Raw genomic sequence first — 25,828 nt, forward strand, 5'->3', positions numbered from 1 at the left:
CACGTAAGGGGGCAACCGTACCTGTTGTTCCACGCGACGACATCGGCAGTATCAAACTGTTGCGCTACGGGACTCCACTTCTGTTTTCGCAGCGCCGCGTTTCGTAGCTCGGTCAAGTATTTCTGATACTCCCGGTTATCGTAGGGTTGCCATACGTCCGGAATTTCACGGACATGTCCGGAATTTCACTGTTCAAACTAGCGTCCGGGGGGAATTTCTAAAATATGCCAAATGTCCGAAATTTTGAAGACTTGACGTAGGCTCACAATTTTTTCGTAAATCAGCATAAAAACATTTTTTTAGGAATATTTCTACGGATCCATGTTATTTTTCGTCGCGCTGCGCGCGATTCACTATCACATTTATTGATTTTAATATGAAGACTACCGCCCTCGCAAATACTGCAATAAAATATAAATAAGAACAACCTTCAGTTACTGGAATACGCCTAATTATAATCGCCATTATAGGAGAATGGTACATTTCTAGACATCGTTAAGGCCATTTAAATGTTCAAAGATAGTGGTTCCAAACGGGAGGGGGAGGGGTCGTTTGCCTTTATTCTGGGGTTTGCGAATATGTTGAACGTAATCAGCTTCCAAAATAGCCCGTGAGTAAGTCCGGGCAAAGGTGCTGACTTCTTTTAGTAATTAGCTCGTCAAATTTTGGTCTGGGCCAGGGAACATTTTCAAATTGGAGATGGAGTCGCGACCATAAAAGGTTGGAAACCACTGGATGTGGGGTGTTTATAAAGCTCCGACGATGTGCGATTACGCTCCCTGTATTTTGGGACTCATCATCTCCAACCAGCTCGACCGCTAACTCTGACCATGTGGGCCGGGAGTAGTATCTATATAGCAGAGGTCGGGAACCTTTTTCCTCCGAAGAGCCATATTGACCCATTTTTTTCCATTTTAACTCCGAAAGAGCCATACATGTCAATCAACTGTTACGTCACAATTGAAAATTCATGACGTCATGGTAGCACTTATATAAACTCACAACATGGGATTCGTCGTGTGCGCCTCATTTTCTCTATAAAAACTCGTACGAATCATGCTGGTAACCTTATTCGAGCATGTGAAACTTGCGTTCCGAATACGAAGCTTCGTCGTGATGCTCCTTTTAAATGCGAGAACTCATGATCACATGCGTAAGTGGAGCCAAACATGGCCACTACAGCAGTATATACCCCATGTAAGGTGTGATAGATTAGTGGCATGGGGTCAGGGGAGGCAAGCGAGGCAGTTCGACACCTGTCGCCAGGATGAGTGAACGCAACTTGTTAAACCTTCAATAACTATTGGTATTTTCTATCGATGTGAATGACTGAATTTTGAACATTTTCCTCCCACAGTAAGGCGATTTGCATATTTATTACTCGAGAATACAGCCCGAAGCGAGAGGTAATGCACAGACTGGCCAAACTTCGCCATTGATACCGCAACTCACCGTAAATAGCCTAGAATTCATAATAACTGATATGAATTGAATGTTGCACTGATTCCGAAAATCTAAATACTGATCGCCATCTCAATTCTCAAATTATTCGGCGGGAACATATCGTCGCAGTGGAATCAAGTATCTCATGTCCATTTTACACATTTTGGGAAAATTAACTTTGAGTGAAGTTTTCATCTTCTTTCAGCCATATATTGACCCCGATTAACTTTGATACACTGAAACAGACATAACCATGGCTAAGATATGAACGAAAGAAGTACAAAAACTTTCGAAAATCTATTTAAGTTTAAAAAAGGGAGCTTTAAAATTTGAAAACTGGACATAAGATACTTTGATTCCACTGCGACGATATGACGTTCCGCTACACGCCTACATTTTATCGCCGGTGCTACAAAGCGACTTACCAATCAAGAACGTGGATAGCTATGGAGTTATTTGTAATTGTGAATGTCACTTCCACGGCAGTTCATTACGCGCCGTAGATTTATTTGATAACTGCGTTGTCATATGGGCATCGCATGTCTGCTGATCTCTTTGACCAGTCAACGTATCGTGCAATCCAAGATTTTGAGGCGGGTACATCGAATTCGCGAGTGATATTGGTCGCCGGCGCGACAGCAACTTCAATTTGGAGATTTTGAAAAGGGTTGTCCGTCCGAGCCTCTAACCCTGAAGACGGCATTGTCTTTACCTCTCAACGACATATTTATACAGTCGCGAGAATAAGTATTCTGGTCGTGACGGAAATTTACTAACTAGTTGCTGCAATATTAATCAATTCAGTATAAAAATTATAATTTTGCAAAGAGCCATATCTTATACCCAAAAGAGCCATATATGGCTCGCGAGCCATAGGTTCCCGACCGCTGCTATATAGTAATATATGGAACCCATATTATTGACAGAATTCATTCAATTAACCACCAGATGCATATAGAAACCAGATTCACATAGCAAGCACCCCCCCCCCCCCCCCCAGAAGTTGCATCGATTATCTTATAGTGTGGGCTCAAAATAATTATTTATTTAGGCGGGAGGGGGCTAAAAACATGTGCTTTCGGTCCGGTTACACAATGCACAGCCACATATTCCTGAACCGGATCGTGACCACCTGTGGACTATGAGCAAAGCTTTGCTAGTGTGACGTCCTAACTCAGTTTGACATCCACTAGTGGGCGCTAAAGAGTGTCCGGAATTTGAGTTGCTGAAATATGGTAACCCTAGGTTATCGTCTATCATCGCAAAATCTCGGAGACCCGCCAACGGCCACAAAAGGATTTTCGCCGGCGTTTTCCGTCGTGAAGACGCCGAATTCCGGAAAAAAACGGCGACGTGTTGCTGGCGTGTTGCTGCTGCACAATTTCTGTTTCCACTTTCCTTTGCCTGCTGCCTACCAGACCTAAATACCGAGAAGATATCTGTGAGCTTGACTCTTTGAACGGGTTACTAGAGAATTCACCAATGAATTTGGCATCAGAAATGTAGTAACTATTATCTTGGAGGTATAGTACTTCAAAATACACAATTTATCAGTACATTCACATTGAAATAAACCCGAATATTTTCGGCAGACACTCGTCAGGAGTAATCGTCAGCAACTAGTGGAGAATTGGAAAGAACATTGTATATTAACAAGGCTAGGGATGGTGTGAACCTCTGAAAGGTTCAGGTTCGTGTGAACGCGAACCTTTTTGAAAGGTTCTGTGTGAACACGAACGTGAACCTCGTGACGTCACGTGACGTCATATTGCTAATTTCATCTCTATCTTTCAATGAAGCGATAACCTATATTAATGTACACGATACCTAGCGACGACTCGGGCCACATAAGGCCACAATGCTGAAGTACATATTGACGTTTTAAACGCCGCTAAATGTATCAACTGAGGTAATGAAAGGATATAATACTCCCATAAAATAGATATCTTCCGTCGCTTTGCCAACAATTTCGACGAGGACTTACGAAGAAATATAAGCTTACGCCTTAAAGGTCTAGGCCAGACTTGACAATGTATTCGGCGTCTGGGTATTGCTACATTGATATTGAGCAGAGTGTAAAGTAAGTTTCTATACTTGCTACCGATATTACCCCATTAACAAGTTCTACAGCTGTAGCTAACACCTCAATCGCACGGATTTGGTTTTAATGATGCAGTAAAGATATGAATTCAAGATTGACCCCGTACGCCTGCTAGATTTTTTGCATCAGAAAACGATATCAATCTCATTGATTGGTTGAATAAGCATCATTCGCTGACTACGTATTCGGCTCGTGTTGTTGTGTGATTGCGGCTCAAGCTCACGGCAGAGTGTCACTAAATATCCACAAACGGAAAGCTGGATATTTCGAGCAAACTTTTGTAACAAAGCAAGTAAAACTTTTGAGATTGTCAAGGTGCATGCTCGTTTAGTGTTGATTTTTGATGCTGCCAGCGCCATACATAGAGTGGCCCGCAGTTGAAATGTAATAAATTTGAACCAAAGATGTTACAATGAAGTTAAAATTGTAATTTATGAAAAAGGTTCACAGTGCAGAACCTACCGAGGTTCTGTTGTGAACGCGAACTTCTAAATTTCCGAGGTTCACACACAGAACGCGAACGTGAACCTCGCGTTCACACCATCCCTATTAACAACCGTGTCACTATACACCAGGGTTGTAACCAAGTCACAAGGCTCCAAGTCGCAAGTCAATGTCGCTTTTATAGTTTAGACGCTAGCCAAGTCGAGTCGTTTTCAATTCACCATCGAGTCCTAGTTCGAATCAGTGGTGGCTGCGTAACTGCTAAGCACGTCCTACCAAATAAGTTCGCACAAATTACTCAGGATCAATTTGCGTGCTTAACCGGGAGATGACTGTAGCAACAAGCAACTTGAAGAAGTAGTGCTCGTGAGGAATAACATACAAATACAATAAGACAATGCAGCAACACAGAAAAAAAATTGTACAAAAATACGGACGAACAGCTAAGCAACGACAACTAGTGTGAGATTTAGGATTATACAAAAATTCTTTCTGGCGACAAAGGACCGGGTTGTTTAGTTTGATGAAAGTGGATGCCAAAGCTGTTAAATAAAATATATATCTACCCTTGGATAAAACTTAAAGCATGTCGTCTGAATAGTTTCAGACGCAAGACGGGCTGTCGAACAAATGTTGGCCAGTTGAAGAACTGCATGCCAACACTAGGCTGTACGATAGGGATTTTTATACGTGTTTACATTGCTGAGTGACATTTTCAGAATCAGGAGACGGCGATGCCGATCTTATCCTCTTAGGAACATGCTGTTTGATACGCTCTAGCAAGCGTTGGGATATGCGTCCCACGTATGAAGTACCGACTGTCACAGTGGCATTTGTATTCATGTATGACCATACTTTGACGAAAAGCAGGCGGCACATCCTTTCGCGTGTTGGGCAAAATTTGTTTCGTTGCAGATACAATCCTCGCATGAACAGTGTTGTAACACGATTCGACGCATGATCTGATTGATTTGGTGAATCTATTGAAAACAGAGCCAAGCCAAGGAAAGTGTATGTACACCGGGCATTTGTTAGGGCCGAAAACTGTAGGTTGTCTGAATTTGCGCATTTTCTCCGCAATGGCAACGTCAGTGCTGCTATCGGGATATCCATTTTTGGACAGAATGGATCTAATACAATCTAATTCTGCGGGCAATTTGTCTTTGGAATGTTTGGCTTCCGATAAACTGATGTGGTGAGTTTATGACCCGTTTTTTCTACCAATAAATCAAGAAATGGCAGGGAACTATTTTTTTCCTTATCTACTGTGAATTTAAGGGATTGATGCCTTGAATTTAGCGTATCGAAAAAGGCATCACACTGTCGCTCACTTTGAAAAACCACAAACGTATCATCAACGTATCGATAATACATAAGAGGTTTATCAGAGTCCGAAAATAACTTATACTCATTGAACTCGACAAAAATATTCGCGAGGGTGGGTCCCAATGGTGAACCCATGGCAATGCCGTCAGTTTGCTTATACATTATATCGTTGAGACGTTGATATTTCAAGCAACTCCAAGAAAATTTCCAGCGGAATTGGAGGTGGTTCAAGCTCACCATCGTGAAGATTGTCAGCGCAAATATTTAAAGTTTCAGTCAGTGGCACATTGGTAAATAAACTAACAATATCAAATGAGCTCATATATACATCATTGGGATCAAGGCCGAAATTTCGAATTTTCTCAACAAATGTGAAGGTAGTGCGAAGGTGGTGGTCCTCATATTTAAATCAATATAAGGGGACACTAAATCGCGCCCAGCGTAAAGCAGATTTTATAGTAGCATAAATCTGCCCGAAAATAATATTGTTTATGTTGGATTACGAAAAAATTTGAACCGATTTCGAGCCTTCGAAATTCCAGACATGTAACTATATATTAGGATTTGCTGCCGAAGGCAGTCTGAACAGTGAAATTCCGGACATGTCCGGGAAAATCCGGACGTATAGCAACCCTGTGCTATAGGGAAAAACATGGCAAGGTTATATCATAGTGTCCTAAAATGGTTTGGACACAAGCAAGTCCCACGGCTCACTGCGATTGGTCTACTTCACACTTTTATTTGACCAAAGGCAATTTTACGGTAATTTTTGACCGGCTTGCCGAGCGCGAAAGTTGATAAAATTGGTATCAATCGAAAGCTACCGCGATTGCTCGGCGTGCTGGGTAGCTGTTGTCAATAGCTTGCTAACTGCACTGCCGGAGACAGACTTAGATGCAATATAGGTTGCCCGGTTTCGCCCTCAATTAGGCTACTCTAAATCAACACAATTTAATTCAAAACTGATCCAATTTAGCATGGCAGGACAAAACGACGCCGTGCTCTCTGTAGTCACTACCTGCATTGGGATTAGTCTCAGCGCTACCTACCTTGAAATGAATTGATGTCATGTTTAATGAGTTTTTTTTTTTGTTATTTTCAAACAAGTTTGGGAAAATTTGTCAGAAATGTAAAAATCTCAACGAATGGAATGCGGATTCAAACTTGGCATAGGATATACCATTTGTATACTATTAGATCAGGGGTGGGCACCCTGCGGTCGTCGACACCTAATTCAATTAGTATGTGTTAGCGGCCGTCGACATGCAAACTGAAATTACGAATTTACTCCCAAATTTTTGAGAGATTTCAAGTAATCTTGAATTTTTTTCTCGCTCTGCGCAATTCAAAACGACTTCATTTTCGATTCTAATATAGTAGCGCCCTTCTCAATCTGAGTCGGATTCGTGTGCTCCTCACGAAAGAAATTTGTTTATGGTACATTTGGGCGATTTCGATATATTTCCACTACCGATATAATCGAAAATCCTGATGGGGGTGGGGTCACGAAATAACAGCATTCAGCAAAGTGACTAATAACAATTGGGCCACCCGAAGATGCATTTACATTTATAACTTGCCCTAAATTTGCGAAAGCACTCCCTCCATCAACTCCACCGTTAAATCTGATCACATAGGCTGAGAAAGGATAAATATTTGATAGTACAATGGGATACTTCTACTATAAATTACCGAATGCATTCGTGAATCGGAAAAATTATTGCACTACGCGCTACAACTTTCAGTCCCAGCAACTACTCATAACATTGCCACTCATCATTTCGATGCGTACAGCAGGCCGTTGTGAAAAGTAGAATAGCCCGGAGTTCACTTAAGTAATTATTTGAATAAACAGACCGGACAGGTTCGATTATTGCGTTGAGCCATTTTGCTAAACTATGTTGTGCCGAACCAGACATAGAAAGAATCGGACGCAGTGGCATATTAGCTTTGTGTATTTTCGGCAGGCCATACATACGCGATCTGAGTGATCCGCACAGTCTGATGAATTCATTGACTTATTTAGAGATAACCTTCTGATTCTTTAGAGCTAGTAGACGACGCTGTAGCTTACCCTCATTCTTTTTCGTATTATCTTTCGAACTCGACGGTCCGAGAGAAATAAACTTGGAGGAATCTTGAAGAATGCTCTCCATCTTTTGGCAATAGTCTGCTTTGTTGGGAATGACTACTCCGTTACCTTTGTCCGATTTTGTTATATAAATATTCTTGTTGGAGAGAAGTGATTTAATCGCTTGCCAACATTCCTTGGTCATTAAAAAATCACCAATGTCAAAAGGAGCTCCACGGTATGCGTGGGCTAAGTCACTCAACGTGACTTTTAAACTTGAATACTTCTCTCGGCTTTTCGCGTTGTGATGCGCAAGTTGGGCCAGTAATAATTCAAATTCGGAAAATATCTCTTCACGCTTCACAATCGTAGGCGGCATGCAGAAGTCCAAGCCGTGCGAAAGCACAAATTTTTCCGATTTCGTGAGCTCGTAGTACGAAAGGTTATGAATCAAGTTATCGTCCACATTAGATTTTTCAAACCGGTGTTGAAATAAAAATTGTAAGTTGATGCGTTCATTCTTCACTTGGTTTTGCTTTTCTTTTTGAGCATCAATAATAGCAAGGTAGCGGCAAAATCGGATAAGATCAAATATCGACGAAAACTCTCTGGCGTTCTGATCTAGAGAACGGCAAATTTTCCGTACGTAAATTAAAGTTGAATGGTCTTTTTCAATCTCGTCACGAAGAAATGCTCGTTCTATCCTCGGATTATGCCTAGAACGAGAATTTTCAATCCTTGCCTCCATGAACCTCGGCAGAATGCGCATGTTGATGCAATTCGTCAAGAAGTCAATTGATGCTGGTAAAGCTCTGATTCTTCCTCTCACTTTGACTATCCGATTAAGCAACTTAATCTGAGAGTCAGTGTACCTCTTCCGAAAATACTTGAATAACTGATTGGTGGTACAAAACTTGAACACGGCCTTTAACAGTAAATTCATATTTATTGACTCGAAGAACTTTTCGCGTGCCTCTTATCAAGAGCAACCGGCACGAAATGTATGTGTAGCTATAAGTGTAGTTCTAATCCAATTCCGAAAAATGTAGATGTAATTCTAATCTAATTCGGAAAAGCTATGTAGTTTAAATTCTAAATCGAGCCAGCATATCTGTAGCTGTAATCACAATTCTAATCTAATTCCTAAAAGCTAAAAATTATACAGTCTGGTTGAGACTAGGGCTGGGCAAAATCGAGTATCTCATCAGTGATTCGATTCTGAAACACGTATTATGCTTCGAGTCGAGTATTCGAGTATCACTCCTTATCACGTCATAACAGAATGCAATATGCACCTTTTATGCCAAAACAAAGAATATAATGCCTGTTTTCCATCACATTAAAGCAGGGTTGTAATGACTCGAGTCATGACTCGACTCGAGTCCGACTCGAGTCACGATTTTCTGATGACTCGACTTGACTCGAGTCATTTTTCCAAAATATGGAAATGACTCGACTCAACTCGAGTCAATCTGTGTATTGACTCGACTTGGACTCGAGTCATTGCGCATGACTCGAGCCAAGTCATTGACTCGAGACTCAGACGTCCAAGACCGACAGTTCATTGTAATTCCAAAGCCAACACACTATTGGGATTTCGTCTGTTGCTACTGGTACTTGAAAATGCGAGCAGAAACTGCTGAAAGTGAGGAAAATTCGTATATTATAACATCAAACCATTCGATACCACCAAATAGAGTTATAAAAGTGGGATTTTAACATGACTTTTACAAGAAACTGAGCAGTCAACACGATGACTTGGACTCGACTCGAGTCATAATACCGTGACTCGGACTCGACCCTCTTTTCGCTGACTTGGACTTGACTCGGTGGTGAATTGAAAATGACTCGACTTGACTCGAGTCAAAACTATAAAAGTGAGATTGACTTGTGACTCGGTAACTTGTGACTTGGTTACAACCCTGCATTAAAGATACTTCTAAATTACGTAAGTAACGGTTTATAATTATATTAGCTAAGCGCAAAATATAGAATAAAATAGAGAACCTCAGAAAGTTGAAACAAATTGACAGAATGAGTGAGATAGCGTAGTGGTATAATCCATCAATGGGTTGCAGGTTTGAGTCTGACCGAGGTCGACTCCAGACTTCATACCGAAGTGTTGGAGGTTTATCTAGGCTCCTCCTCGCCACCTCATCTGTGAAAGCGGTGTCCTATAAAAGCCTATAAGTGGGCCGTGCTACGAGAAGAAAATTGGCCTGGTGTAAATGCCATACTTGTCGACAAACACCATGGCTACCCCAAACAAACAAAAGATACTACTTTTTCGACCATACAGTTTTCATAGCACTTTGTGACAATAGTGTGAGATGATTATAAGTTCGGAGATGTGATAACTCCAGTAACGTTCGTAGCTTTGTGCTATGTTTCGTCTGCTGCGATAAGGCCAATCAGGATTTCAACTTTCAAGGCTGCCACAGTGGAAAGCAGTATCGAAACTGTAATAATGCTAGTTGATAAATTAACTTTTAGTGGCGAGAAGCGTATAATTTCAGTACTCGAAAAAACGTCTTTTACTACTCGATTCGAATTATTAAAATCAATACTCGATACAGATTCGAGTACTCGAATCATTGTGCCCAGCCCTAGTTGAGACGCCGTGGCTGTGCCAGACTCTTCGGCGACAGCGTCCCGGCCGATATCGGCGGGACAACCTCGCATTGAAGTCCATAATGGTCGCGTGCACATTCAAGCAAAATTGGAAACCCAACAGAGAACAACCGTAGGTATCCTCAAGGGCTATGCTAATCTTCTCTTTCGACACCTCAAGTACATCGTTTCATTGTATCTTGTGATGTAGTGATCCGATAAAATTAATAATGATAATAAACTCCTACAGTGCACTTGCACAGATTGCTGTAACCAACATAGCCTCAGCAGTACCTTTTGATATGTCACATGATGCTGAATTTTCTCCATTAGCGATATTCACAGCCATCACGTAGCTGGCAGTTACAGCATTCACATCAGCACCATTGCAGTAAGAAGATTTTGAATCCAGGCTAAGGTAATTCCAAGGTTCCGGTAATAACTTCAAGCTGGAAATCGTAGATGCTCTCACTTCCTATAGATACATATATCTGAAAGATAGCTGAACTGGCATTATCCGTTCCAATCTTTTGACAGCTTTGTTATTTCTCTACACGTAAAATATGCCCGTTTGTTGCTATCCAACATTTGTAATAAAGGCAAATTTCAATGTGTATTTGTATCATCGCATACACGGTGACCTGAAACTGAAGGTAAGGAGTAAGAAGACGGACTCAGACAGCTCCCTCAGGATTAAGGGTATCATACCCAAGTCAAATTGTCAATGCCATGGCAATCGCCCTATCCAATTGTAAAAAAGGCACTCAGCGACCATGAAAATTTTTGAGCAGAAGTACTTTTATTTAGCTGGATACAGCGAGTAAAGCAATCTACATCAGGAATATAACCGCAAATATATGCATACGTTGACGCATAGATAACCTTATTTTACCACGAACAATCTAAATCAATACCTCCAAGCCTTTTACTGCACCCATAGGCGCAACACACACTACCACCTGAACGAGATATCTTCAACATGTCGAACTACACAGATAACACCGATATAAACACGAGATATTGGGCTGAAACAAATCCTGAATGTTACGATAATTATTCATTCAAAATACTACAAACCCATTATGAATCAAATATATATTGAAACACTCGATGCTTTTCCATAAGCTCTTGTACTAAATCGCTAGGCTTACTACCCACAATGCAACTGCTTCTAGTGAATACGTAATTATCAGAGATGAGCATGGATTAGGATTAGGATTTGTAAAAACAGGATTTGTGAAATTTTGTCGGATTTGGATTGGATTAGGATGAGAGATTTTTTTCTGAACGGATTAGGATTTGGATTGGATTTATCTATTTTCTGGGAGATCGATGTCTTGTAGCGAATGGCGACAAACTTCATTCAGATCAGTTTTGAATGTACTTATGGTTACTAAGTTATCCTGAATCAAGGGAATCGTTGGTTGTGAAAGAAAATTTTCCGATTCCTCCCTTGCATAAATTAGCATTTTTTCTGAATTTCCATTTAGAATCGGATTAGGATTGGACATGGACTTGAATATGAAAAAGTTATGGATTAGGATTTGGATTTCAAGGTTCGGATTTGGATTGGATTAGGACATAGAAATTCCAAATCCGCTCATCTCTGGTAAATATCGCGAGTAGCGCACTCTAGTGTTCATATAGCGCAGTGATTGAGAGACGTCATTTTAAAATCTGCTAGTGGGCACTAAAGAGTGCCCGCAATTTGGGCAATAGAATATGGGAACCCTACAGTAGCATAACAATCCGATGCTCGAGAAAACATTATTGTTCGTTGCAAGGAAACGGCGACAGGCGTCCCATATAACTCACGATTCAAATTAATATTAATAATTCCACGTCACTGTATCGTGCAGAGGTACGGTTTCATTGGTGGATGTTGAGAGGCCAAATAAATTTGAAGTCGATAATATACAATACATGGCAGGCTGCAGGCGAGGACGACAATGCATGACATGGAGTGAAAATGACTTTTTTTTATGTAGAAAAAGGGGGTTCTCAAATCCCGATAAATCACCCAAAACTTCAATAAAATTTGACTTTTGGGAATTACCCCCATTTTCCAGCCGGCAACCCCCTAATTTCTGCGCGTTGGGGGTCAAATGGCCAATCTCTGGAACCGTTGGTCGTAGAGTCATGATATATAGCTCAAAATCCGTGGAAACATCATGTTTCTATCTGTCTTAAGTAGAAAGTTTTCTCTATTGTGAACACAATACGAATTACAGTCAAAAAACACTAAAATTTCGAAGCGGGTAAATGGCGAGAGCAACTATGTTTTAGTGTGATTTACACAATAACAGCTAAATAAATTGATCTCATTATGTAAAAGATCACTGGTAAGGGACTACTGCCTTAGTGGCAAATATTTGTGAGGCTGTGACATCCCAGCCCCTAGGGCTTGATTATTCCTTGAACTATGAAGCGTACAAAGGTCCGTACAAGATATGCTTGCCGTAAGACGTACCAAGGTGTGTGGGCGGCGCCGTGCGCAAAATAGGTAAAATGGTAAAAGAACATTCATGCTTTTCCTAAATGCATGGCGGGTATAGCCATCGGTGGACCGGGGAGTGCCGCTGACGACGCCCGATCGGTTGATTTATGAATACTGTTTCGGAATACCCAAGCGGGCGACGTCTCCGTGAGAAAGAAGAAGATGCATGTCATGCTTCGACTTTGGCCTCATTAGCAAATATACCATGTCAGAAATGGCCTCCCAGCCTCGTGTGAGGGTGGGTTAGTCTCTGTTGACAACAGAATGAGGTCCAAAGAACATTCCGAGAGGAGAAACAAGCGGGTCCCAGCCTGGAAGATGCATTGAGGCGTCATGTTGTCTGTTCGGCAGGCATTAGAGCAGGGGTGTCGAACATACGGTCCGCCAGACGATTTCATCCGGCCAGCGACGCAATTCTAAGTAGATTGAAAAATGCCTGTGATATCCAGCACATTGCTGACAAATGTTGAAATCTTATAGTAAGAAATAGTTCCCACAAGGCAGCAAATGTCAAGTTCATAGGTCACATTACATGATCATCCTACGGTGGTGTTATATAGTCACGATCAGGGACAAATCAGTGACACTGACATCCAATTCCATGACTCTGAGTTCAAATTTTTATGGAAAGATGAACCAAAAAGTGGTTATTCGCAGAAGCGAAAAACCGTAAGCGAAATATCCTAAGCGAAACTTTTATATGCATGTCGCATAGCGCATGGATATTATAAAAAAAGTACAATAAAAATACATTTGGTCGCACTACTGTATCACTTTTGACTCGAAAGGTCCGAGATAGACATAGAACCCTAATCGCGATTTCATATTAAATGACCATATTCTAATGTCCGCGTTTACAGTTAAATCTGTTGTCCCTCACTACGTATACTCGGAGTTAACGCCAGATTGCGACTAAAACCAAGGGAGCATAGACATTTGCCAGCTTGTTCCGTCGTTAGAATCAGTGTTTCAGCGGTTGATAATTGAATTCGGCCGGCCAATCTTGGATTTCCTTTCCAAAATTCCGTTGTTTGCTAATAAAGGTGTTGCTGGAATAACCCTATGATCCGTAGGATAGGATTGATCATAAAGTATTCATGGAAAAAGCAAGGGGTACATTTTGCTCTAGCATAGTGAAACCATTTGACTGGTCCGGCCCGCGAGCGATTTGAAGGTTTGAATCCAGCCCGCGAAGCCAGTTGAGCTTAACACCCCTGCATTAGGGGGTATCGAAGTGTGTAGCGGATGCCTATTGAGCCATCCTACGATCTTATGAAACTTGTCAAGCCCTGGGTGGAAACCAGTATGGCCACAGGGGTGTAGACTTGGGTTGCGACTGTGTCCAGCCACCCTACTCATGGGAGTCCGTCGACCACTAGGGGGTCTCCTTCCACAGCCATATTCTAGATCAGGGGTCACCAATGCGGTACCCACGAGCTCCAGGTAGCCCGCAAGAACCAGGTGAGTCACCCGAGGGCCTTTTTTAAAAATACATGGAGAAACATCCTTTTACCAGTGAGCTTTTAGATAGTTCGATTTATTTATTTAGCTGTTATTGTGTAAATCACACTAACATGTAACTTAGTTACTCCCGCCATTTCCCCGCCTCAAAAGTTTTGTGATTTTTGGCTGCAACTCGTTTTGTGTAACAGATTTTGAGCTATATGTCATGACTCTACGACCAGCGGTTGCCGAGATGGGCCATTCGTAGAAATTAGGGGGTTGCCGGCTGGAAAATGGGAGTAATTCCCTTTAGTCGAATTTTATTGAAGTTTTGGGTGATTTGTCGGGATTTATAACCCCCTTTTTTCGATTTAAAAAAGCCATTTTCACTCCATCCTAGCATGACAAGAACAAATACTCGCTGTTGCAACTTGGATTACAAAATCAAAAGATCAGTAATTGTACACAGAAGCAAATTGTCACGAGAACAATTGCAATGATGTAGTTCAGTTCTGTTTTTAGTGTCTCGAACGTATCTCTCTGCCACATTGATACCGCCAGGCCACCTTTCTGGTTTTCATGCGGAAATGGTTGATTTGGAATCTCTTTGCCAAGAAACGAACACACCGGCTCCCAACCGTCAGAGAATGTGAAGTGAAGTAATTTCTCCTTCTCACAATTCTGTAAGCATGCAAAGGAGGAAACATAGTCGATACAGTCGTTTGGTCGACGATCTGTCCAAGTCTCAGAAGAGAATGGCTATAGTATTCTGCACGAGCTACTGAATCGAGAGAATAATACAGTAGGCTTAACAAGAACTTGATTTTAACCAGCTCAACTCGGGATTCAAGAACCGCAGTGATGTTAAATGACACAACAACAATGCTTTTGTTGCCTAAAAATTTGAACTGGCATATGGGACTGAAGTTGTATCTTGTCTCAGAAGATATCGGCATTCCGGTGCCCTCTATAGTCGTGACGTAGCATTGGATCCGCGATGTCACGCAATTATTGAACTGAAACTACTCACTTTTAAAATCCGCAACTAGAACTAGAACCAACCGTAGTAAACCGTGAGATATGTTTTTGCCACACCATTGTATGGCACTATGATTATACAGTGTAGCCAACACTCCAATCGGGCGAAATAGGTTTTTATGACACAACAAACATATCAATTCACGATAGATCTCGCTCGAACTCGAATGCTACATTTTTTTACATTATACAACGATAGGTTTACCATATTTTGAAATCAGGAAATGATGTCATTTTTCGCAGCCTCCAAAAGTTACTGAAGCGGAATAGAAAAACATATTGATAAAGCCAATTTCATCGGGTTGATTAAAAAAGAGTCATTTTTCAGATTTGACTCCCGCGTAACCCGCCGTCTATCTTTTGGGCCAAAATTTAACGTCTTTGGTGATCTTTTGGGGCATTTCAGGCAAAAAAGAGGACAAACTGTCTAAAAAGAGGACATTTCTTCAAAAAAAGGACGAATCCTCCTATAGGAGGGCATAGGGTAGCCCTAGACAACGATGATTTCTTAATATCAATTTCGTTGATGCCAAATATAGATGATAATTGTTTTAGGGGTCATGCTCACACCAGAGAGTCACTATAAATATTTACAAACGGAAAGTTGAAAATGTCGAGCAATCTATTTTAACAAAGTTAATAAATTTGTAAAAAGGAGCGAGGTATGCTCGTTTAGTGATGTAACAGTGTTGGGATCAAGTCACTACCTTCGAGTCACGAGTCATTGCAGATTTTGACTCGAGTCAAGTCAAGTCAATTGATTTTCAAAGGTGACTCGAGTCAAGTCAAGTCACTCGTTTTTTGGAGGTGACTCGAGTCAAGTCGAGTCAAGTCAAGTCAAGTCAAGTCACGAGTCAAGTCACTATTCAAGTCAAATTGAATTTTCTATGTATGAGTGATGATTCAAAGTCAATACACTTTGCTAGCTGTGTGAAAGACAGATTAATTGATCAATGATGATCATTTATCTTGAATCAGATAACGAATATCTAGGTAAATATACATGCGAAAAGACGTTGTATCACTCACGCACACGTAGAACTGTTAATAAAATACGTGAGTAACTGTACAGTCACATGCTACAGTCAGTTATTATCAGCCAAAATATAGGACCTAATCTACATCTACATATCCGTGAGTATATAAACGCAAAAACTTCATTTGTTTGATTTAAATCATACATAAATGTTGGTAAAGGTGAGCACTGCGCAGTGCGCAACGTAAGCATTGATCCGTCTAAGAAACAGAGACACATTGCTATTTAGAGTTATCTTCTACTGCTACTACTATAGAGATTGTAGAATCTCTATACTACTACTAGGCTACTACACCGCAAGCTGTGATTGTTTAGTTTGCGGTTTATTTATTTGTGATCTAACAATCGAGGATCAGTGTATCGTACGATCAGTGAATGACTGGTTGCTCTCACAAGTGACACCGGCGTATCTCGAACAATCCGAACATACACAAGATAGAGTGATTTAATCGACACCGTTTACTTGATGACTTGAAATTGACTCGTAAATTTTGCTCCGAGTTACGAGTCAATGCGCATTTTTGAAGCTTCGAGTCAAGTCAAGTCAAGTCATTTTTCCAAAGTGACTCGAGTCAAGTCAAGTCATACGAAAACGTTGACTCGAGTCATCCCGACACTGTGATGAATTTCCATTACCAGCGCCACGAAGAGAGTGGTTCAAAGTTGAAATGTAAAAAAATCAATCAAAAAAGGTATGTTGACTTGAGAAATTATAATATTTGTAAACGGTTCATAGCGTAAGACATACCCAGGTTCGTTTGCAAACGTGAACCACCAAATTTCTGGGGTTCACACACTGAACGTGAACGTGAACCTCACGTTCAAATATCCCTAGCAGTAACCATTTGAGGACATACCAAGAGATCAACTATGACGTGGCTATTGAGTGCACGAATAGTATTGTTGTCGCCCTATTTATCAGCGTCAACGTACTAGCTAGGGTTACCGTACGTCCTCTTAAAAGAGGCTTTGTCCTCTTTTTTGACTTTTCTGAAAGTGATCTCGGAGGACGCCCTTTTGTCCTCTTCTTTGAGCATTTCGGTCAAATTGACGGCCAAATACGACTGAGAAGCCCTAGATCAGCGCATCTGCGGGTATTTCGGGAGCTGAGCCGGAAAGTTGACCTCATTTTTAGTCAACCACGTGATAATGTGAAAGAAAAACTGTATTCTGGTTAACGAGCGCGAAAGTTGATCTTTTTTTTAGTCAAGTGGGAAATGGAAGTGGGAAATATTTACCGTTTTTTCAGTATTTTCCTCCGGTTTTGCAAGTCTGAATATTCTGAAAAAGTGTCCTCTTTTCAGAATTCCAAAATATGGTAACCCTAGTATATTAACAGAGGTGGAAGATATTGCTCTATACATAGAAAAAGATGCAGGAGATTGATTCCCTATTGCTCATATACTTACAGTGAGTACGTCAGCGACATGTTCCCGGTATCTTCTTTTCATAATTTGTCGGTTCGGATTGACCATTCTTTGGAACATCCTTTGCTCCGGACACGCGAATATCAGGCGACCTAAACGCATATTTTCTAGCTATATTGTCGACGGTCCAGGGGTGGTCAGTTTCGTGCACGAGCCGCCGCATTTCAAAAATCTTTATTTTAAAATAGCCACCCACAACAGAAAAATTCAAAAATTGGAATTTATTACGTCACAGTTATCGCATAAAGTTTATTATTGTGTGGTGGGTGATGCGGTGCGTGAATTCGTGGTCGACTTTCGATTCACCCTACGTCGCAATATTGCAAGGGTTGTATAAGTAGCCTATTATATAACTCTCTTAAACGGGCAAGTAATACGTGAAATCCAACAGTCAAAATTGAGTTGCTGGTATAATAACAGGAGTCTGCGGTCCTTACAGAAACTTCGATAGAACAATGCATACCGGTTAAAATATCACAAAGACAGCAGCATATATCCCATTACATAAATGTTTCAATTCTCTGTCCATGGAATCCGAAGAAAGAGTTTCATCATGTTTAATCTCCATACGCCTAATAGCCCACTGTCGTTGTCGAATATAAAAATATTGGTTGCAGAAAACAAACAGAGCACATTGTGCAGAACACTGTTGATATACAAACCAACTCACCGAGTGTGCGAAAGTGGTCCATAACCTTTCTACCAGTGGGGGTAAAATTATGAGTGAGTGCGTCGGTCCAAGTAGAGTGCATTCTTGCAAAATAATTTTCATAACTCTTCAGCCATTCCTCCTCGTCTCTTGTTGTGAGAATAACCTAGGGGGACATTACAAAACAATGCGGTAAATCAGAATCTCCGCCAGCGGTAACGAGCTCTCTCTAATGCGATTGCCGCATAATGTAAAAATTGGTATTTCAAAACATTTCGCGGCCAGCTCACGCAGGAGCGCTTTGAACTCACGTAAACTCTCGTAATTCCAGACGCAACACAACGTTTCGCAATCAACGCGCTAATTTGTGATTTCGCGAAGTCGATAATCTCAGTAAAAGATGACATCCACTGAGGGTTTATAATGCTGTGTGATCAGCAACGATTTGTAATTTAGCTGCGATAATCTTTCGCATACAGGGAAATGGGAATACCCGCATGCCTCATACCCTTCTTTGCTACGAGGAGAACAAAATTACAGGCGAGTACGATACATTATAGTTTGTCTGCTTTAGGTCGCTGCGTCAAGTATCACGCGTGCATTGACTTTTAACTTCGTATGAGGATACAGTTGGAGCAATACATGTATAACATTCTGGAAACATGGCCCTGATTGTAATTCGCAACGACTTTATAGGCCTATCGAATCGGACTGAATTCTACCGTTCGGCAGCGAATTACTTATTGACAAGGCGACCACACGATATGCTAGCCAAAGTTAAAAAGTGGATATTAAATAAGTCTATTTGGCAATAGATTACTAACCTAGCGAGGTTAGTAATCTATAATTTAAGATTATAATAGCATGCTTCCGACATAGAACTCAAGTCCCCGTTATATTCATACAGGCTTTAAACGGCGAGGTAGCCTACTCAGTCCCCGCACTTAATGGTCCGTATATGAGAATTCAATTCATAAGCGTTATAATAATAATAATAATATTCTGCCTCAGCTTAGCTCCACTCAGTGAGTTGCTGAGAAAAAATGAAACAGGATACGTGATGAAAAAAGCAGCAAATTCTGAAGGTCAAAAGATTCATCACCTTTTGTTCATGGATGATCTGAAACTGTATGCGAAATCCGACACGGACCTGAATAACCAAATGAAAATTGTTCATGAGTTTTCGGAAGATATAAAAATGAAATTTGGCTTGGATAAATGCTCAAAACTTACCATACGACGCGGAAGAGCCACCAGCACTGGCGACATGAACTTCAAAATGGACGAAACCATAACAGAATTGAATGCCGAAGATCACTATAAATATCTAGGGATCTGTGAAAGCGACAACATTAAACATGCTGCAATGAAATCAAGTCTAAAAAAAGAATACATCAGCAGGCTCAAGTCAATTCTCAAAACTGAACTCAATTCCAAAAACAAAATCAATGCCATAAACAGTCTTGCAGTGCCTGTCTTGAGATATAGCTTTGGTGTGGTGAACTGGCGTAAAGATGAAATTAAAAAATTGGACACAAAGACGAGAAAACTGATGACAATGCACCACATGCATCACCCAAAATCTGATACACAAAGACTGTACATCCCCAGAAAAAAAGGTGGTCGAGGACTACAAGAAATTGAACAAACCTTCAAAACAGAAATCATCGGCTTGTCACAGTACATCAACAACAGCGATAACATTTACTGCAAACTCATTGCACAGGAAGACAAACAGCGCAAAACAAAATCTCTGAGCTATCGTCACGACAAGTACGCCAGAGAAGTCAACTTGGAAACAGCTAACCTGTACACTGCAGAAAACACTGTTGCTAAACCCACAACAATAGCAAAAGCAGCACGAGTCCGATACAAAAATGCAACGCTGAAAATGAGAGAAACGATATGGGAGTCGATGCCTCTTCATGGACAGCACAAGAAGTTAACTTCACAGCCCCATGTAGACGAGCTTTCATGGACCTGGCTATCCAGCTCTGGCCTGAAACCGGCAAGCGAAGGATTCATTTTCGCAGCACAAGACCAATCGCTTCCTACAAAATACTATCGCAAAAGAATTCTGAAGCAAAACACGGACGGCAAATGCAGAATGTGCCACAACCAAAATGAAACTGTGGCACATCTCATGTCCGGCTGTGGTGCACTTGCAGCTACCGAATACACATGGAGACACAATAGGATTAGTCACTACATTCATCTTGAATTATGCAAACATTTTAACATCACCACTTCGTCAAAAAATTGGTACGATTACAGCCCAGCACCAGTGACAGAAAACGAACAAGTAAAAATTCTGTGGGATGTACCAGTTATAACTGACCGCGAAATCAGGAGCAAACGCCCGAATATAATCGTCAAACTAAAAAAGAAAAGAGAATGCTTATTCATTGAACTGGCTGTCCCAGCTGATCACAACCTACTGCAAAAAGAATCAGAAAAATACTCCAAATACGCAGACCTCAAAATGGAATGTGAGAAAATGTGGCGATGCAAAATAAACATTGTACCGATAGTCATTGGTGCTACAGGGGTCGTGAGCAAAAAACTCATGAGACATATCCAACAAATTCCGGGTAACGTTCGATTCGACATGATCCAAAAGATTACATTATTGGGCACTGTGCACATTCTTCGGAAGGCCTTGAATGCACCACTGGACTAAAATTACGCTTGTGAATCACAGCATAATTTCTGTAATTTCGATTCTTCATCTTCAATCATCTCTACCTCTGCTCTGTAACCCTTGCCAATTCTTCATCTGCTGCAATTCTGTAATCTGACTTCTCCGTGTATTGCATAGGAATAACAATTTGAATGTATTACTGAAATTTTAAAAATTTACTCCAATCTCGCCATTTTCCTTTGGGGGCAGGTTGCTCCCCGGATTATGTGTGTATCTACCAGTTTTACTGTGAATAAAGAATATAATAATAATAATAATATAATAATTTATAGAGCGCCGAATATAACAATATATCATTACTACACTAGGGCGCTGTACATAAAAGGCAATAAAATATAAAAGTAAAGGATATGTATAAAAGACGAAGTGCATAGTTGTAGGGCGGAATGAACACTACTCTAGTTCGAACGCTCGCGTGAATAAAACGGTCTTGATTTTGCGTTTGAAAGCATATAGCGAGTCACATAGTCTGATAGAAATTGGAAGATTGTTCCACAGAATGGCGGCCGAGGAAGAAAAGGTTCTCTCGCCGTAGGTCGATGTTCTGACTCTTGGAACGGACAAGAGCTTTTGCGACTGAGAACGTAGCACTCTTCCGGGATTATACATTGTCACTAGCTCACGAAGATACGCTGGTGCACTTCCCTCCATGCAGGGTTGTAATGACTCGAGTCATGACTCGACTCGAGTCTGACTCGAGTCACGATTTTATGATGACTCGGCTTGACTCGAGTCACTTTCTCAAAATACGGAAATGACTCGACTCGAGTCAATCTGTGTATTGACTCGACTTGGACTCGAGTCATTGGGCATGACTCGAACCAAGTCATATGACTCGAGACTCAGACGGCCAAGATCGACATTTCATTGTAATTTCGAAGAATAGTAAAGTAACCACACTATTGGGATTTCGTCTATTGGTACTGGTACTTGAAAATGCGATCAGAAACTGCTAAAAACGAGGTAAATTAATATATTTTAAAAGCGAGCCATTCGAAATCTCCAAACAGAGTTATGAAATGTGGATTTAACAAGTCTTTAACTGGAAAACTGGACAGTCAACACAATGACTTGGACTCGACTCGAGTCATAATACCATGACTCGGACTCGACCCTCTGCTCGCTGACTTGGACTCGGACTTGACTCGGTGGGGAATTGAAAATGACTCGACTTGACTCGAGTCAAAACTATAAAAGTGAGATTGACTTGTGACTCGGAGCCTTGAGACTTGGTTACAACCCTGCCTCCATGCATTTGAAGACGTACAGAAGAAGCTTGTATTCAGACCTAAATTTCACGGGTAACCAACGAAGGGATCTAAGAATCGGTGTTACGTGATCACGCTTCCTTGACCGAGTTACCAAACGAGCAGCGATGTTTTGGATCTTTTGTAGCTTGTCGATGCAATTTTGGCTTACCCCGTAAAGCAAAGCATTTCCATAGTCAAGCCGTGATATCACCAGCGACAGTATTATGGCTTTGCATGAATCCTCAGATAGGTAGTTCCTGATTCGACTGATCTTGTGGATATACATGAAACAGATCTTTGATGTATAGTCGATATGTTTTTCCATTGAGAGCATGCCGTCAAAGTGAATACCTAGGTTACGTACACAGGTCTTGGCTTGTATGGTGTCTGGTTCGAATCTGATGGTGAATTGATTGTGGTCGATGGGGCGTCTGGTTGGCGTGAAAATGATGAGTTCAGTTTTCTCTTTGTTTAACTTGAGACGATTTTGTGTCATCCAGAGCTCAATATCAATAAGACATCGCTGTAACTTGGATGACACGCTCTCCCAATCATTGCTATTTTTCATAAGACCGTAGACCTGTGTATCATCCGCGTAGCAATGGTGGAAGAAACCTTGGCGACGGCAAATATCTCCGACTGGCTTCGTGTACATGAGGTAGAGCAATGGGCCGAGAACAGAACCCTGTGGTACGCCTGATTCGATTTGAATCTCTGACGAACGGACACCATCCACAGATACGCACTGCATTCTATCTTTCAAATAGGATTTTACCCATTCTTATGCAACGCCGGAGATTCCGAATACATGATGGAGCCGTTCCACCAATAGAACGTGGTCGATTCCCGATCTTATTGACCAGTTTTATCATGAATTATCGAATGTTTTCGCGCTTCGCGCTGGCTTACTAAACATTACAGCTAATTTCGTGGCAAAAGCGAACAACATGATGGAGGGTCGGTTTATCACCCTATGGGAGCCCAAGACCCAAGTTTTTGGGGGATCTGACGAAGTGCTGTTTCGTTCCTGCCAACGGGTATATACGCCCGAAGATGTTAAATTATTATTAAGGGGTCCTCGCTTTTCAAGTACACCTCACTCAGCTTTACCGGTAAATCTGATTACGTGAGCAGAGAGGGGATGAAAATTGATAGCAATATATATGCAATCCCCGATGATACCGACTGATTAAATCATGGATTGCTGAAATTTTTCGCGCTAAGCGCGTCTAGGCGAGAATAGCTGGCTCACTAAACGGAGTCCAATGTTTAAGATAAACAGCGACAAAGAGCGGACAGGCAAAGGGGTCTGGGGGCGAAGCGAAGCCCCCCAGAAGTCCAGTTTACCACACTGTAAAAAATCTGGTAGATTTACTGGGAAATCTCTGTAAATTTTACAACGAATTACCGGTCGCAGCCAATAACTGAGCGTAGCTTGTAATTTTACATTTTGATATGTAATATTACCTTAATTTAGCTGTGAAGTCAAGTAACCAGAATTTCTTCGCAAAATTACTGACAGTTACTCGTTACTGAAGTTTACCAGGCTATTGGCAAAATTGATTAGCTTCAGAATCGCTGCAGCCAATGTATATGGGGAACTGAATGTTACTGATACATCATTCTCGTGGTGATTTGACCTGATTCAACCTTGTTCGCGAAACTGGGGTCTGTCATACGGAAATTGGTGGCCCAAGTACCAATTTCAATATAGTATATAGAAGGGTACAAGAAACAACTGGCAATTGTAGCTAATGTGGTTTAACACCATGGCCATTGGCCATTATATTATATTATAAGGCTATGGCTATACGGCCGGTCTCGCTGGTTACATTCGTTGTCACGGATAGAACTGATAAGTTAGAAAATCAGTTTAGGATGTATAATATTGTTTGGGAAACTAGAAATATCAGCACCGCATGCTCAGTTGATCATTTGTTAATGGCGGACAAGGCGACCAGTAATGGGTTACATTAGGTTACCGTTACGCGTTACTGGGTTTCTGAGATTCGTTGTAAACAACCAACGCACAACTGTGACATCACAAGCAGCGTCTGGTTAAGTAAGTACAGTAAGTAGTGAACAACACTTGGAATAAATATCAATATATACGAGATTAGATGAAAAAGAAAGGGATTATATGTAATAATAAATGTTTCTGTATGGAAAACACGACCTAGATCAAAGATTATAACGTGGCCAGTAAATATTATTGGTGGCATATGTGTGCGGATGAATATATCACTTATTTCGAAATCGCCTGTGTGTCGTCTGGCCAGTGGCCATTATTGAGATTTGAGCAAAGGGTGGAGCGAAGCTTGTTGTGCTTGAAGAAAGTGGACACGATCGTTGAAGAATACTAGGAATGCTGAATGGGGTACGCATCGTAAAAGGTACAGTACTACATAGCATTTGTTACCGTGAATATCTACGACTGTGCACACCACCGGGATGACTTTGATTTCATGATTGAAATATTTCATTCGCCGCATTTTCTGTTATATTTTGGGATATTAGTCGACTTATATATAGTGACCTGTGCCACCACATACTCCGCCGCGGAGGAGTTGAAACTGTTGGTTTCTTACTGTCATTTTCGGGCCATACCATAGAGATGTTTTCATTCACTGCTGGATTTGTTTGGCACATACGGCACCTCAAATGAACCTTTTGCTTCAATACATCAGATAAAGTATGTCTTGAATCTCTGCTATATCATGTAAAATGCGGAGCCATCATCCCACAATGTACCAGTACCGGTACTTCGAAACATGTTATATTTTTGTTAGCCCATTTTTCTTAGTCTTTTTAATGTCATGTCTAGGTTAGCAACTTTGCTTAATATAGCGACTTATGCATGAATTCTTTTCAGTGGAACTGCATGTTACACAGAAGGAATGAGGACGAGAAAAAGAAACAACTGGAAGTTTGGCCGGTGGTGGAATTAATTCACCTTTTCTTGAGACCACTCGTGTTACTGCATGTCTCCTAAAGAAGAATTAGACCTCCAGCAGCAATACTTTTCCATCGATAACCATTTCATCGTGAATCATGAATGAATATACAGTTTGTACCAATGTCGTTTTGGGAGTGTGAAGAAACTTTTCCGATATTTTAGCATCGCGTTGCTTTGCGATAGGTATGGATGTACGCGAATTAACAAGCTGATATGTAGTCCTGATTTACACGGACAGCATGTAGGTAGGTAGGCGGTAAAATTACAGTCTCGGTCGTAAATGTACAGGAGAACATGTAGATTGGATATACCGCGGGAGACTGTAACATTACAGTCTGGTGTGTAAAGTCAGATTACCAGACGAATGTAAGTTAAATTTACGTTGACTAACGGTAATGTTATATTACCACGAAATGTCTGGCTACCGTGCTTCCAAACATTTCGCGGTAAATCGAGGTTTTTATTTTTTACAGTGCAGGGGGCCCAAGACCAACGGTTGGGGGGGGGTCCTGACGAAGTGTTGTTACGGCCCTGCCTAGTCTATACATGACTTCGGAAACAAAGTTACTGTCCTAATTATTAAATGACAGCCTTGAAAATTAGCACGTTGTGAGCTGATATGATCAAGATCTACCATGCGAAATCTTGTGTCCGAACTCCGCATAGATATATCTATGGCGAGCTATGGCACGCTGTCTAAGTCAAAGACTACGTCGCGTTCCCTCTAGGGTCCGCAGCAGAGAGTCGGCGAATACGTTGGCCAGCACTTCATTGTACAACAGAAAACATGAACGGTTTAAGGATAAGACATCGAATATAATAAACAGCATTGATGG

At 41.1% G+C, this 25,828-nt stretch overlaps 2 protein-coding genes and 1 long non-coding RNA gene across 4 annotated transcripts in view; 1 reads left to right on the forward strand and 2 right to left on the reverse strand.

The window, feature by feature from the left end:
- Positions 1 to 25,828, reverse strand: part of LOC145452609 (uncharacterized) — a 60,139-nt gene that overhangs the window by 8,683 nt on the left and 25,628 nt on the right. The window lies entirely within an intron of this gene.
- LOC145452611 (uncharacterized) lies at positions 10,776 to 18,540 on the reverse strand. Of its 2 annotated transcripts, XM_080330810.1 has the most exons (4): positions 18,107 to 18,540; positions 17,419 to 17,528; positions 17,248 to 17,290; positions 10,776 to 14,616 (listed from the first exon to the last, which is right to left on the reverse strand). In XM_080330810.1, exons 2-4 carry the CDS (start codon positions 17,436 to 17,438, stop codon positions 14,380 to 14,382), a joined length of 300 nt encoding a protein of 99 aa, XP_080186936.1. In that variant the 5' UTR covers positions 17,439 to 17,528; positions 18,107 to 18,540; the 3' UTR covers positions 10,776 to 14,379. The 2 variants fall into 2 exon arrangements, with proteins under 2 accessions (XP_080186936.1, XP_080186935.1); XM_080330809.1 differs by lacking the exon at positions 17,248 to 17,290 and having other exon boundaries at positions 18,107 to 18,510.
- On the forward strand, positions 23,388 to 25,113 carry LOC145452890 (uncharacterized). The gene is made up of 2 exons (XR_013919579.1): positions 23,388 to 24,429; positions 24,909 to 25,113. It is a non-coding gene; the product is annotated as an uncharacterized LOC145452890 (long non-coding RNA).

Source organism: Botryllus schlosseri, chromosome 12 (genome assembly GCF_051294905.1).
Source record: "Botryllus schlosseri isolate E-star chromosome 12, Bs_hap1, whole genome shotgun sequence".
Lineage (NCBI taxonomy): Eukaryota > Metazoa > Chordata > Ascidiacea > Stolidobranchia > Styelidae > Botryllus > Botryllus schlosseri.

What these genes read in the sequence shown, in the direction of transcription:
- LOC145452611 (XM_080330809.1), bottom strand. Translation starts at nt 18,188, where the DNA reads ATGCACTCTACTTGGACCGACGCACTCACTCATAATTTTACCCCCACT. An exon ending in GGACCACTTTCGCACACTCG is followed by an intron (nt 17,529 to 18,106) that starts GTGAGTTGGTTT and finishes ATATGCGTTTAG; the next exon opens with GTCGCCTGATATTCGCGTGT. An exon ending in ATGTCGCTGACGTACTCACT is followed by an intron (nt 14,617 to 17,418) that starts GTAAGTATATGA and finishes GCATGCTTACAG; the next exon opens with AATTGTGAGAAGGAGAAATT.